The sequence below is a fragment of the Mobula birostris genome, chromosome 7, assembly GCF_030028105.1.
Source record: "Mobula birostris isolate sMobBir1 chromosome 7, sMobBir1.hap1, whole genome shotgun sequence".
Taxonomy (NCBI): Eukaryota; Metazoa; Chordata; class Chondrichthyes; order Myliobatiformes; family Myliobatidae; genus Mobula; species Mobula birostris.
Window position 1 is genome coordinate 129,308,216 of NC_092376.1, and position 14,980 is coordinate 129,323,195.

General features: G+C 38.4%; 1 protein-coding gene across 3 annotated transcripts in view; it reads left to right on the top strand.

The window, feature by feature from the left end:
• Positions 1-5,560, top strand: part of ergic1 (endoplasmic reticulum-golgi intermediate compartment 1) — a 99,850-nt gene extending 94,290 nt beyond the window's left edge. For all 3 annotated transcript variants that reach the window (XM_072263735.1, XM_072263736.1, XM_072263737.1), the window contains exon 10: positions 4,856-5,560. In XM_072263735.1, coding sequence (XP_072119836.1) covers positions 4,856-4,963 — 108 coding nt within the window. In that variant the 3' untranslated portion in view covers positions 4,964-5,560. The remainder of the gene's footprint in view (positions 1-4,855) is intronic.
• The last annotated feature ends 9,420 nt before the right edge of the window (positions 5,561-14,980 follow it).

Genomic DNA, 14,980 nt, shown 5'->3' on the forward strand with positions numbered 1-14,980 from the left:
GGATCATATTAAACAATACCCCCTGTTAACACACCTAGAAGGAAAAAAGGCACCAGTATTTTTGAAAATTTTGAATTTTTTTGGTGCACAGGGGTATAAAGGAAAGGTTGAAATATCATAAATAATTTAAAAATCATAAAAATTTCAAATATTTATCTCATAGAATGAGATGCCACACCATTTTTGGTTGAAGAAATACTGTGCAGTAAATTTGGCAAAATAAACTATTGAAAACGTAATTCAACGCTCACAACACACTGGAGGAACTCAGCGGGTCGGGCAGCATCTGTGGAAAAGATCAGTCGACGTTTCAGGCCGGAACCCTTCATCAGGACTGTAGAGGGAAGGGGCAGAGGCCCTATAAAGAAGGTGGGGAGAGGGTGGGAAGGAGAAGGCTGGTAGGTTCCAGGTGAAAAACCAGTAAGGGGAAAGATAAAGGGGTGGGGGAAGGGAAGCAGGGAGGTGATGGGCAGGAAGAGTGAAGAAGGAATAGGGGAAAGCACAATGGGTAGTAGAAGGGGGCGGAACCATGAGGGAGGTGATAGGCAGCTGGGGGAGGGGGCAGAGTGACATAGGGATAGGGGAAGGGAGGGGGAGGGAATTACCAGAAGTTGGAGAATTCTATGTTCATACCAAGGGGCTGGAGACTATCTAGACTGTATATGAGGTGTTGCTCCTCCAACCTGAATTTAGCTTCATCATGGCAGTAAAGGAGGCCATATATGGACAGATCTGAATGGGAGTGGGAAGCAGAGTTGAAGTGGGTGGCTACTGGGAGATTCTGTCTGTTGTGGCGGACGGAGTGGAGGTGCTCGACAAAGTGGTCCCCCAATCTGCGTCGGGTTTCACTGATGTAGAGGAGGCCGCACCCGGGAGCACGAGATGCAATAGATGACCCCAACAGACTCACAAGTGAAGTGTTGCCTCACTTGGAAGGACTGTTTGGGGCCCTGAATGGTGGCAAGAGAGGAGGTGTAGGGACAGGTGTAGCACTTGCGCTTACAGGGATAAGTGCCAGGTGGGAGATCCGTGGGGAGGGACGTGTGGAGCAGGGAGTCGCGGAGGGACCGATCCCTGCGGAAAGCGGAGAGGGGTGGAGAGGGAAAGATGTGCTTAGCAACACTCGCAACACGCTGGAGGAACTCAGCAGGTCGGGCAGCAACACTCACAACACACTGGAGGAACTCAGCAGGTTGGGAAAACTTAATTCAAATGCCTTGAAACTGTTCCATAATTTGAAGCAAAGAGTCACTGACAACTATTTCTTGGATCTCAGCCGGAAAATGTTGACTCTTTATTCCTTTTTATAGATGCTGCCTGGCCTGCTGAGTTCCTCCAGCATTTTGTGTGTTTGTTTAACAACATCTTGATTACTGTATTTACCTGGGCATGAAAATACTGCAAAGTTGCTTCTGTTTAAGTGTAGTGACTTCACAATATGAAGTTTCACTGTCATTGCTGTTCCAAACTGTGAGCCATTGAAAATGATTGAATTTAATGGAGTGACCATTATCTTTTAATTTGCTCGTAAAGGTTTATAGAGTATACAGTATATAAGTGCAGAACAATACAGGTCCTTTGGCCCACAATGCTGTGCCGATCTTTTAACCTGCTCTACTCTAATATACATTTCAAAATGTACTTTAATTTTCATTTTGCGTTTGTTCTGAATGAAAGGCTTGTGAAATAGAATGATAAGCTTCCATTGATTGAAGATTTCTAGTGTGATACTTTAGACTTTAAACCTGTAATCAAATGACATAATTCGTATAGGCCAAATTTAGAGATTGATGGTACTAATCCTGAGGACTTTGCATCATTGTTGCTATGGATTTACATGAATCATCGTAGTTGACTGAAAGTTACCCAGGACTGTTTCTAGGGAGATTATCTGGTGGATGGCAGATGGTACATTGTTCATGGATCAAACATTTGGAATAAAGATGCTGTTTTTGCACTAACACAGCAAGTACATATTCATCAAATAGTATGAGTCACAATTTTAGTCCAATAAAATTGTTAAGATATGAACTTGCAATTATCCATAAAACATTTATAAAATTCAGCATGTTAATCTAAATCTGATGACCTTACTTAACCTAATCTCTGTTAAAATGCAATGAAGATTAATAGTAGTATGAAAACCTACCAGATCCCCTCGAGTAGCATTAGAATCAACTATTTATATCCTGATATATGATGTAGTGTATCTATTTTCATTTATGTTCTTCTTAAGAAGCTTTGGGCCTTTATGAGAAAACAGATTTGAGATCCAGTAGTTTACAATCCATTTGAAAGTCAGAAATTATAAGTATGCATCATTTTAGAACCACAAAATATTGCCTGTGGGGTATCCATTAAGCATCCTGTTTTGTCAAATAAACAGACAATGGGATAATATGAGAGCCATTACAAACTGCATTGGATGTGAAAAATGTCACTTTGTACTCTTTAAGGTATCTGCTACTTAAATACCCAAGATCAGCTTTGCTTTCCCCATTTGGGTTTACATATCTAGAATGCAGACTTATTTTTGTGTCTATACCTACTTTCTAACTCAAAGATGTTTGATTTGTTTTTTTATGTAACCTGAGTAGTAGATCAATGAAGCAGAGTACCTGGTTCAGCAATTAGTGTGAACAATACTGAATAAAAGTGCTTCTTGTTTAAAACTTTTGGAACAATTCAGACTAGAATTTCTTCTGCTACTGCACTGTAATATTCTTCTTAATTGTATAAAGTTATTTGGATTTTTTTTTTGCTTCCAATATTTCAATATTAAGTAGATGGACTAGCCCAGTAAATTTTGACATGGGTGTGATGCACCTCAACATGGAACATAGAGCTCTACAGCACAGTACTGGCCTTTTGGCCCACAATGTTGTGCTGACCGTTTAACCTACACTAAGATCAATCTAACCCTTCCATCCTACATATCCCTTTATTTTCCTATCATCTACATGCTTACCTAAGAGCTTCTTAAACATCCCTAATGTTTCTACCAGCTAAGAGCTTCTACCAGTACCCTTGGCAGGGTGTTCTACACGTCCACCACTCTCTGTGAAATCATTGCTGAATTACTACTGATACTGAAAAATGTTTTTAATTTTACTGCACTGTAACTACTCTAATTTTACACACACCTTTACTCCCCCTCACTCTCTACTTTCCAAAGAGATCATTTTCTCCATGATTCTGTTGTCCATTCGTCCCTCCCCACTGATTTCCCTCCTGGCACATACCATGCAAGCAGAACAAGTTCTACAATTGCTCATTCACCTCCTCCCTCACCACCTTTTAGGCCCTGAACGTTCCCTCAGATGAAACAACAACTCACTTCAAATCTGTCAGGTCATCTACTGTATCTGGTGTTCCAGCTGTGACCACCTCTACATTGGTGAGGCCCGACATAGATCAGAGGAGTGCTTTGTTGAGTACCTTTGCTCTGTCTGCAACAAGCAGAATATCCTGATGGCTAAACATTTTAATTCCAATTCCCATTCTGATATGTTGGTCCATGCTTTTCCTCTAGTTGCATGATGAGGCCAACTCTTAGCTTGGAGGAAGGACACCTCATATTCCAAATGGGTGGCCTTCAACCTGACTGCATGAATATCGATTTCTCTAACTTCCAATCATTTGTTCCCTTTCCCACTTCTCTCTTTTTCCATTTCTCATTCTGGATCCCATCTTACCCTTTCACAGCTGTCTACCACCTCCCTCTGGTGCCCCTCCTCCTTCCCTTTTTCCCGTAGTCCACTCTCCTCTTCTATCAGGTTCCTCCTTTTTCAGCCATTTACCTTTTCCTCCAGTCAGCTCCCAGCTTCTCACTTCAATTACCGTCCCACTCACATATTTTCACCTATCACCTTCCAGTTTTTACTCCTTGCATGGGCAACTGCCGGTCTTCCATACAACCTTGCCCAGGCCTGTGCCCTGGAAACCTTCCAAGGCGCAAATCCATGGCCTCATGAGACTAACGGATGCCTATAAATAAAGCTGGCTGGCCTGTTGAGCTCCCCCAGCATTTCTGTTTGTGTTACTCTAATTTTATACTCTAATTTTATCTAGCTTTATTATTTGAATGTAGCTACAATAGAACATTGATTTTTTACTAAAGTAGTGTAAAATTGTCTTGCTTGATCTTTTCTCCTTCCTAACAGTTCTGATTTCACTTTAAGGCAGGTGACCAAGGAGATGTTTTTGGTGTTAGTTGCTATTAATTTTAGTTTGCAGTTGGCTTTGAGGAAATTCTTCTAAGTGCTTAGTTGATTTACTTCAAAGAGGATGAAGGAAGTGCACAGACTGATAGCATTTGAGGTTCTGTAATATCCAGTTTTCAATGTTGGAACTCCAGGTCATGCTTTTGTGGGACAAGATGCTGAGCAGTAATCTCTGATCGCGTAGTAGAAATGGATAGTGCTGAACCATAGATTATATTGAATGCCAGCCCGATCTTTGTAATGGCAACATTTGTACAATTTAATATTTCAGAAATTTGCATAAAATATTGAGGAAATATTGAGGGAAAAACAAAATTCTTATTCTGTGGTATATTGTAAAGTTAAAGGTCGCTACAAAATCCAGTAAGTAGATTAATTAGGGCCCTTTTTATATTGAGTACTGTATCTGAATAACTTAAGTATACAATAAGGGGGAATGGGACTTGTGTGTTTGCTCTGTTGAAAGATGGCATGAGCTTGATGGGTAACTTTGCATGTACAGCCATCTGTTTCTTTTACATTTTGTTTTGGAACCAATCCTTAAAGTGAATTTTGTTTGCCAAATATTATGCATGTAAATTATGAGGTTTCAGTTGTACAATCTGACTCATTATATATGTTTTAATCCTTAGATCTGTGCAATCATTGGAGGAACATTTACAGTTGCTGGGATCATAGACTCCTGCATTTTTACAGCATCTGAAGCTTGGAAGAAGATTCAGTTGGGCAAAATGCACTAACAGGAACATATAAAGTTGCTGAGCCAGCGTGGTTTGCCAGTAACTGGTTTAAATTTTTTGCATTTTGTTTTATTTATGTCAGGTCATCATCCAAGGTCTTTTAAAGTTAGCTAGATCTTCGGCAATTCATTTTTTGTTACATCTGCATCATTACAAATAGAAAAGTGTCAAAAATGAAGTTTGCATATCTAAAATGAAAATGTTCTTGAACGGAAAAATATTATTCTGCACTTCTCTCTTTGCTGGTAGTAAGTTATATTTGGAAATAAATCAGTGACAATGGTTGAAGAAAGACTGAGGCTGGGAAGAATTTGAGAAATACAAATTTACTGATTTTAGCTTTGGTCGAGGACATAGCACTGGACAATGAACAGCCACATGTTTCTTTTACATTTTTATGCCTCTTTGATGAAAGTTGAGGATAATTAGATTTTTTTCTAGTTTCTTTTAACAAAGATCAACGTACTACTTAATCATTAGTTGACTCTGTCTTTAGATTTCTGATGATCCCAACCAAGAGAAAGTAGTATTGTCATGCAAATGATGGGTTATAATTTCCTGAATGATTTGATTTTTAATAAAATGTGTGAAAATGCTGTACTTGTGTTGTGTGGTATCCTAAGGTATCTTGTATGCTATGCCTTGCTCCGCACATATGCAAAGGTTAACTAGCGTATTGCAAATGTTTAAAAGAATGTGTTGTACATATGTAAATTGTGAAAGCTATAAGGGTGTTATAAAATTATAATCTGTGTACATATTAAATGCCATTTTGGTATTGTTACTTATCAGTATAATCAGCTACTCAGCACATTCAATCCGAAAACTTACTGGATGCAACATTAATGCTGGATTTTAGGTAAAAATCTAAAAATTAGTTGAAGATCTAATGGGGGAAGGCTCAGGAGGAAAATATGTAGTTGGTTTCTGGTGTTTATTAGTATAGCTGTTGAATATTCTTGCCTCACATTTTTGATTATCAACCTTAGTGAAACTTACTGTGCATAGGACTCCACACGTTTAGGGCAAGCAACCAAAGATGAATGTCCTCCTGTTGCCTTACCTCTGTAAGCTGAAATTATTTGAAATAGTTAAAAAGAATAGGAGATGCGTTCTTCGTAAGGTTGTTAGAAACGTAGTGTTACTCAAAGTTTCATGAAGCAGCTAATTCAATTGCTAAAAGATATCAGCAGAATTGTTATCAGAAGTTTAGCTATCATGTGAGAAGATATTTTTTAAAAATGCTGATGAAAAAGAATGATAAAATGTTGCTATTTTATTTTACCAATGCATACGTGCCAAATATCTTCAATAATGGTATGATTCATTTTTATAAACATAACCAAAACTAAATGTTTCTTCAAAAATATTATTCAGAATTGTGAAAAGTCATTTTTTTTTCATTCATGGGAATGCTCTTGAGTGACCACCTTGGACCTCTGAAGTTCAGGGTAAAGATACCATTGCAGTACTGCTGGGTTACGTGTGTGTCTAGGATATTAACTCAATGGTCCTGAAAGAACTTCAAATGTCCTTCTTGTATGAGGGGAATTTCGTAGGTAGTGGTGTTAACAGTAGTCTGTCATGCTCAGAGGTCACATCGTTGGTGGCACGGTAGTGTAGTGGTTAGCACAACGCTTTACAGTACAGGTGATCCAGGCTCAATTCCTGCGTCTGCTTGCAAGGAGTTTGTACACTCTTCCCGTGACCACGTGGCTTTCCTCTGGGTGCTCCGGTTTCCTCCCACAGTCCAGAGGCATTCCAGTTAGTAGGTTAATTGGGCATTGTAAATTGTCCCATGTTCACAATAGAGTTAAATTGGGGACCACTGGGCGATGTGGCTTGAAGGTCTGGAAGGACCTTCTCTCTGCGCTGCATACCAATAAATAAATAAATATGATTTAATAAAGCTTAGCTGAAAATTAATATGTGGTAAAGGCTACAGATGAAATATCTTAAGGTAGCTGTGTTTGTAAGCAGCTCATCTTGTCCAGAGGCTGAGATGATTAACCTCTGATAACTACCACTGCCTTTGTATGAGATGTGACTCCAGACATTTTAATGTTTACTTTTCTCCCACTAGTTCCAATCAGCTTGAATTCCGATCAGGCGCTGCCTTGGAATTGAGGACATTTCACCTTGCCTTTGGGTCTGCTTCATTCCTGACATGGACCAAAATGTAATACCGAGTTCTGGAACTTCCTTGTCTTGATGGAATCCAAGCTGAGCACTGTCAAGTGAGGTAACCAAGAGTGAATGGCACCAAGAGTTGATGGTAATAGTTCAGTGAGCAGCTAAGTTAATGGTTGAGGGTAGATTGATGCAGTTATAATGGCTGGGCTATTTTTGTCTTATTTTTGGGTTATGCCATACCTTGTATTAGGCTGGTGACATGGTTAATTTGAATCACTAGTCCTCAGTGTTTCAGCTGAGATGTTATTTGGGCCACAGTGTTGATGATCTAGTGCATTCAATTCTTTGTTAATTTCATTGTATTGACTCACTTTGGTTGAGATTAGCTCTCTGTAGTTGTGGTATACAAGAGGCAAATTTAGCACACTGCCTACAAATACACGCTGAAGTCTGGCACCATTGAAGATGAATGTTTTCTGGAAACCTTGTTTCCCCGTAAGTTGTTCAATTGTTCATTGTTTCTACAAACTTTGATTTAATCTTTGAAAATTGAAATGGTATGATAGGAAGAAATATTTTCCTGGAATTTACAGGTTTCTTGTCTTCTGTTATAAACCCTACTGTTTAGGTATAATCCCGTTCTCATTATGCAGTTCTTGTTTGAATGCCAAATTCGGACTTTTGAGACATAACATACAGTATAAAGTGTCATGCATCACAAAGGTCTGAATAATTACTTTCATTTGTGTATGTTTTATTTGAGCATTTATGCAAATTGAATAGGAGCTACCTGGTCACATCTTGAAAGAATGTGCAGTTCCACTTTTTAGAACAATTTCCTTTTGCTTTGTTATGGTAACATGAGCGAGTTAGCTTGTCTCTGTTCTGCACTGCTGCAATAAGTATGCCATCTGCTAGCTTACGGGAGCTGCAGCAGTGCCAAATGACATTTTTAGCAATGAACTTAAATTGTACTCAATACAAAATAACATTTTTAGATTTGAGATTGTTCCACACTTCCGTCATCATCCTCTAACAAATTGGATTGAAAACTACAGCTGTGTGTCCTCTGGGCATAACTGCATTGATGATGTATCTGTTTTCTTTCATTTAAGTTATGCCATTCTTGCAACACTGAAATAAAATAGTCCATCTTATTAAATATTGCAGAAGTTCCACTTTAACAATGAATACTGGGAAAATACATTTTTATGTTTTTTATTGATCAAAGTATTTTAATGACAGTATTTTTCAGTAGATGGGTTAACCAGGGAACAGCAGTGCAAATGGATGAAAGGACAAGTGTTGAAGAAAGTTTTTCTCTTTCCGGAGGATATTCAGACATCCATTTACTTTACAGGTGTTTCCGTCTTGTTAAGGGCTGCAATGATAGAACACAGATGAAAGTTGCTGTACAGCTTGTCTTTCCCTTCTCAATCCCCCTCCTCCTTTACGTTAACACTTACATTTTGGAAGTTTGTGCACTTATCAAACAGAAGAAAATCAGAAATTATACTGCATTATTGGTTGGCAAAATTTGGAGTCTGATTGGAGTTTAATCCTTTGCTTCCTGAAATTGTTCAAAATGAACAATGTTTATATCTAATTAAAGAAATTACCATGGTAATCTTGGCACTTGTGTTCTTGTATAAATATTAGCAGTAGATTACACCTGCAGCTTCATTAAGTGTGAATTCAGTGGATTGCATGGAACTATCTGTACTATGTGGTGACTGAATTAAATTGCCAACTAAATGTATTCATTTCATCAGAAGGGAAAAGTTTGTGCCTTATTTAAATGAGAAGTGAAGTAAACTCTAGAAGATTCATAGAATGTGTGGGCACAGCAATGACACAGTGGTTTGTTCTATCACATTAATCATGATTTGGAGACAACATGCACAAGACCAATACTTTTTTAACAAGGTCTTATTTCTCAATATTTTTCTTCAATTTGTTCTATAAATTGAAATGATTTAGGATTTCTACCCATGCACAGATTTTGTAAATGATCCACTGGTAGAAAGTCTGAAGCTATAGTACTTAGTTTCAGGCATTTGAGAATAAGATGAGAATTTTCTTCTCTGGTTAGGCTGCAGTGTTGGAATTCTCTGCCCCCAGAGGGCTTTATGTTCAAAGGTACATTTTAAGACATTGGGAAATCTGAGGATGATTGTTATCATGTAGAAAAGTGGAGTTGAGGCCAAACAAGGGATTAGTTGTGAGCAAGCAGTGGTGGAGCAGGCTCTAAGGAGACATATGGTTCACTCTTCTTATGTTCATGAATGCTTCAGGTACAGTAATTGTGGAATCAAACAATAGGCAACATTAATTTCATGAATGTTTAAGTAAAGTTGTCTTGGAATTTGCTTGTGAGTGGCTCGGTAATTTTATATTTTTTTTATTATTCCTGTGCAGAATTTGTGATAATGTCTGCACAACGAGAACTGATTCTAATCCTTTGGTAATAACTGAATTCAAGAGTGGGGGTAGGGTGTTGGCGGGGGGTGGGGGGTAAATCTCTCAACAGACCAGTATGCCTGTCTAGAGTTTGTTTCTGATTATCTCTAAACTTTCTGGGGTTAGGGATTGTTCCTTTGCAAAAATTGTACTCATATGAGGGAGTGATTTGATTCTTTAATGTTTGGTTGATTACTTCAATTATTTGGGAGGATATTACTTAATTTGATAGTTTGTTATTATGTTGGTATTTGATTTTTGATAAAACAGAGGAAAAGCTCTTCATTTTAGGTTATATTCATCATCAGTACACACATCACCGATGATCTTACCGACAAAAAAAAGCACAACAGCATCTCTTCCACCTCAGGCGACTGAAGTTCGGCATGGGCCCCCAAATCCTCAGGTCCTTCTACAGGGTAACCACTGAGAGCATTCTGACTGGCTGTATCACCGCCTGGTATGGGAACTGCACCGACCTTGATCACGGGGACTGCAGAGATACTACAAGCCACGGACAGCCCAGTGCATCTGTGGATGTGAACTTCCCTCCACTGAGGAAATTTATAGCAGCAGGTGCAGAAGGAAGGCCTGGAAGATCATTGGGTACACCAGTCACCCCAACCATAAACTGTTTTAGCTGCTTCCGTCTGGCAAACGGTACCGCAGCGCTAAAGCCAGGACCAACAGGCTACAGGATAGTTTCTTTCTACAAGCCATTAGACTTTTAAATTCACATGCCTGTACATTGCGAGAGAGTCATAACACAAAGATTTTTACTCCCTCACATTGTGGGATGGATGTAAGATTTAAATAAATTCTAAATTCTAAATATTTTCATCAAGTGAAAGATTCTTCCAGATGCACTAGTTCCCTCCTTAAACTATTTTTTCCTCTACTGTGTAGGTTCTGTGTTTAAGAAGGCATACGGTGCATTGGTCTTCATCAATCATGGAATTGAGTTTAGGAGTCAAGAGGTCATGTTGCAGTTATATAGGACCCTGGTCAGATCTCACTTGGAGTACTGTGCTCAGTTCTGGTTGCCTCACTGCAGGAAGGATGTGGAAACCATAGTAAGGGTGCAGAGGAGATTCAGAAGGATGTTGCCTGGATTGGGGAGCATGCCTTATGAGAGTAGGTTGAGTGAAATCAGCCTTTTCTCCTTGGAGTGACAGAGGATGAGAGGTGAGCTGTTAGAGGTGTATAAGATGATGAGAGGCATTGATCTTGTGGATAGTCAGAGGCTTTATCCCAGGGCTGAAACGGCTAACATGAGAGGGCACAGTTTTAAGGTGCTTGGAAGTAGGTACAGAGGAGATGTCAAGGATAAGTTTTTTACGCAGCAAGTGGTGAGTGCGTGGAATGGGCTGCCGGTGACGGTGGTGGAGGCTCCTGGACAGGTACATGGATCTTAGAAAAATAGAGGGCTTTGGGTAGCCCTAGGTAATTACTAAGGTAAGGACATGTCTGGCACAGCTTTGTGGGCTGAAGAGCCTGTATTGTGCTGTAGGTTTTCTGCTTTTATGTTTCTAATATCATTGCTATTCTGTAAAATTGTAATATTTCTATAAGGGAAACAATGTGTGACAATAAATATACTTACAAAACTTCACAGAGTCCCTGAAATTTTATTGGGATGTTTAATCCTACGACATTTAACCTTTCAAAATGTGCATCACTTGGAAGGATGCCATTAGTGGAGAGATGTAGGACAGAAACAGTATTTTGTCCTACTGTATCGCCACATCAGTTATTCATAATCTAATTGAACTAGCGGTGTGTGTGGACAAGCTCCTCATGATAGTATCCAAGATACTACCTGAATTCCTTTTTAGGAAGCCAATTATTTTTACATAATTTTTACACTGATTCATCAGCATTCCATCTACATAGCTTTCTGATGATTTCTTTCTATCATAGCAATGTGACTTTTTTGGGGAGAGATACACTTTTGAATTTGCATCAGTCTGTATAAAAAGGCCATACTTATGAGTGGGGATTATATGGTAAGGGAAGCGTTCACTTCCAAAGACCACACTCTTCCTGTACGTTTCCACTGCCAGTCGCCATGAGGTATGCTACATGGAAAGGCTGTATAATCCAAATATGTAAATGTTTAAATAATTAATGTGACCACAATAAATAAACTGGAACTATTTCACTACGTTAAAATAACTTGTATGGCTTAGTTGTCTTTATTTTTGTTTGAAGCTTCTCTCTGCATTTTTGATCTGTAGTCATTTCTGGTAAGAAGCAGACTGTTGGCTGGCTCCCAGGTGATGGTTAGCAAAAATCAAGCACCATAGAAACTGAGAGTGGGAATTAAATTTTGATTTTCTTCCAGATTTCAGTGGAAAATTGCCTAATCCCAACTTCATTTTGTGGCTTCCACCCACAGAAAGGCCATAGCGATTGGTTGAATCAGTGTGTTGCATTTCTTGCAGAGAAAGCCAGCCTTAGTGAAGTCTGACAGCTTTGTTAGATAAAATTTCAGAATAATCTGTAAAGTGTCAGAAGGTTTGACACAGCAGGGAGAGATTTCTGGAAATAGTGTGAAAAAAAACGTCATGATTTTTATGTGTCATCAGTTTAATTATCAGCTTAATTAGTAGCCTTCTAATTGTTCTTGTAGGGATAGGGGATAGAAAGATGTATATTAATAACATATCTTTAATGCCAAATGCATTCATTAAAACATTTAATGAAAATATTTTTATCTTTTGATTACTAGAGACATTTATTGTCCAACCCATATTTCCCTTGAGAAGATGACAATATGCTTCCTTGAAATATTACAGTATTTCTGCTCAGATTATTCCACATTGTGGTTAGAAAGGGTTGGAAAATTTGAATGCATTGATGAAGTCACTGGGTCTAAAACACTGATATATTCCAAACTGCAGTCTTGTGTGACTTGGAAGGGAACTTGCACTTGTATTTCTTTGCACCTACTGCCCTTCCTTTCAAGGTGGTTATGGATTTGGAAGATCTTTCAAAGTAGCCTTGGTGAATAACTGCAGGTTACAGATCTGTGGCCCACCACCTCTCTCTTACAGCCTGGTCAGAGTCACAAACACTGTATTAACACAAACTCAAATCTGTCACAGACCAAAACCTAATAGACTCCTCCACTGGTTAGAACTCAGAAGGACACATTCTGCTTTCTAGCAACTGTTGGCTTTCTTGGAAGTTGTTCCACGTCCACTCTCAATTATAACTGCATTAATCTGGTACTAAAGCCCTTTTTTTCAAAGTGTCAGAATCAAAGTGCTTTTCCAACTCACACTCAAGATGTCCCTGGCTACTTTAAGACCACTGAAATACATTGGTTGGCATGTTTCTGAAAGTACAATTTGCACACAATAATGGTTTACTTGCGGGATAAATTTTGCCCAGGCTGTGGTAATATTCAAGTGTACCATAACATTATTCTATTGGAAAGAAGTGATTTTGTCCAATAGTATTGTACTGATTCATTATTTCACAATATTTTAGCCTGGATTTTCATGCTCAGTGCTTGAATCTGCATCCTACTGACTTAGAGGCAAGAGTGTTATGAACTGAGCCACAGCTCATGTAAAATATTATATATTTTAATAATTGTCACCCTTAAAATCACTGCCAAACAGTCTCCTTAATTGCTAACTTCCACTCTGTCTATTTTATATTGATTCCACTACTGAAAGCACAATGTAAATTAGAACGTGGCAACTGAACTCTTGGCAGTCAGTTAACAACCATTTTGCTGCCCAACCATTATATTGTTGACTGTCTGACACATTGGGATCCCTCAATTCATGCATGAATTTGATGCATAAATAACCATTAAATAAAGGCAGGAAGCAGATAATGACAACATTCTCCAGTTGTGCTGTCTACCAAGCTTCCAGGCTTGTTGAAGGTTGTAAAACTTGATGAGCAAATTATGCTCCCAAGCACAAATGTTCTATCATGACTTCCTGCATTTTAGATATAGTGATCTTTAATCGATTGACGTTTGGCAATTTCAGATAAACTTGCGTTTCATATGTCGCTTTATATTGACATTACTCATTGCAAATATGTGAAAGGCTAGTGTTTTTAATCAAATGCAATACACACAAAATGCTGGAGGAACTCAGCAGGCTAGGCAGCATTTATGGAAAAGCGTAAAATGTCGACGTTTCAGGCTGAGACCATTCATGAATCCTGCCGAAGGGTCTTGGCCCAAAACATCGACTGTTTACTCTCTTCCATAGATGCTGCCTGACCTCCTGAGTTCCTCCAGCATTTTGTATCTGATGCTTTGGATTTCCAGCATCTGCAGATTTTCTCGTGTTTTTATTTGAATATAAGTTGAATTAATTGCTCCAAATAGATAGTCTTGAGTTGTATTTCAATATGCCTATTATTGTTTTTTTTCTACATGTGAAGGATGGTTAAGAATGTTCATGATTAATAGTTTGTTTTTTTTAAAAAAATTTATTTTCGAATTCCATGATGTAACTGGACACATTAAAGGATGGAGAATTTTATGAATATATGAATTATACAGTAATAGATTCTTAACTATAAAAAGTTAATACTTACTTAGATTTCTCCACGTACTTGTATAGGTAGACTCACAAAGGCACACACTGACAGATATTCACACAGATATTGAAACATGCAGATTTATGGCTTGAGAAATTCCGTTAATTAACAAACTATTTTAGTTTAACTGTAGATTACCTAAAGTTGCTGAAAAAGCCAAAACATGTACAGATAAATAATTTCAGCCATTGCAAAGTAACTTTAGTAGGTGAAGGGATGAAAGAAATTAACAACAAATTTATTTAAGGACTAGAATTTTACTCTGAAGATGGACATATTCTTAGTGCAGCTAGGATATAAATAATTGTGTGAATAAAGATACAATGTACGTGGCTCTGTCACATTTATATTAATTTACTTGCCAGGCCTAATATAGTATCTGCTGTACACAATAATACAGGGAAATGACGGCTGTGACATAGCCTGATTACTTGAAATGTCAAAGAAACTCTGCGTAATACATATATTTTAATTTCTTACCAAACTCAGTTTGAGGTACTTTGGATGAGACTGTTGGACATACATTTATAGACAATAAACAATAGGTGCAGGAGTAGGCCATTCAGCCCTTCGAGCCAGCACCACCATTCACTGTGATCATGGCTGATCATCCACAGTCAGTACCTTTTTCTGCCTTCTCCCCATATCCCTTCACTCCGCTATCTTTAAGAGCTCTATCTAACTCTTTTTTGAAAGAAACCAGAGAATTGGCCTCCACTGCCTTCTGAGGCAGAGCATTCCACAGAACCACAACCCTCTGTGTGAAAAAGTTTTTCCTCAACTCCATTCTAAATTGTCTACCCCTTATTCTTAAACTATGGCCTCTGGTTCTGGAATCCCTCAACATCGGGA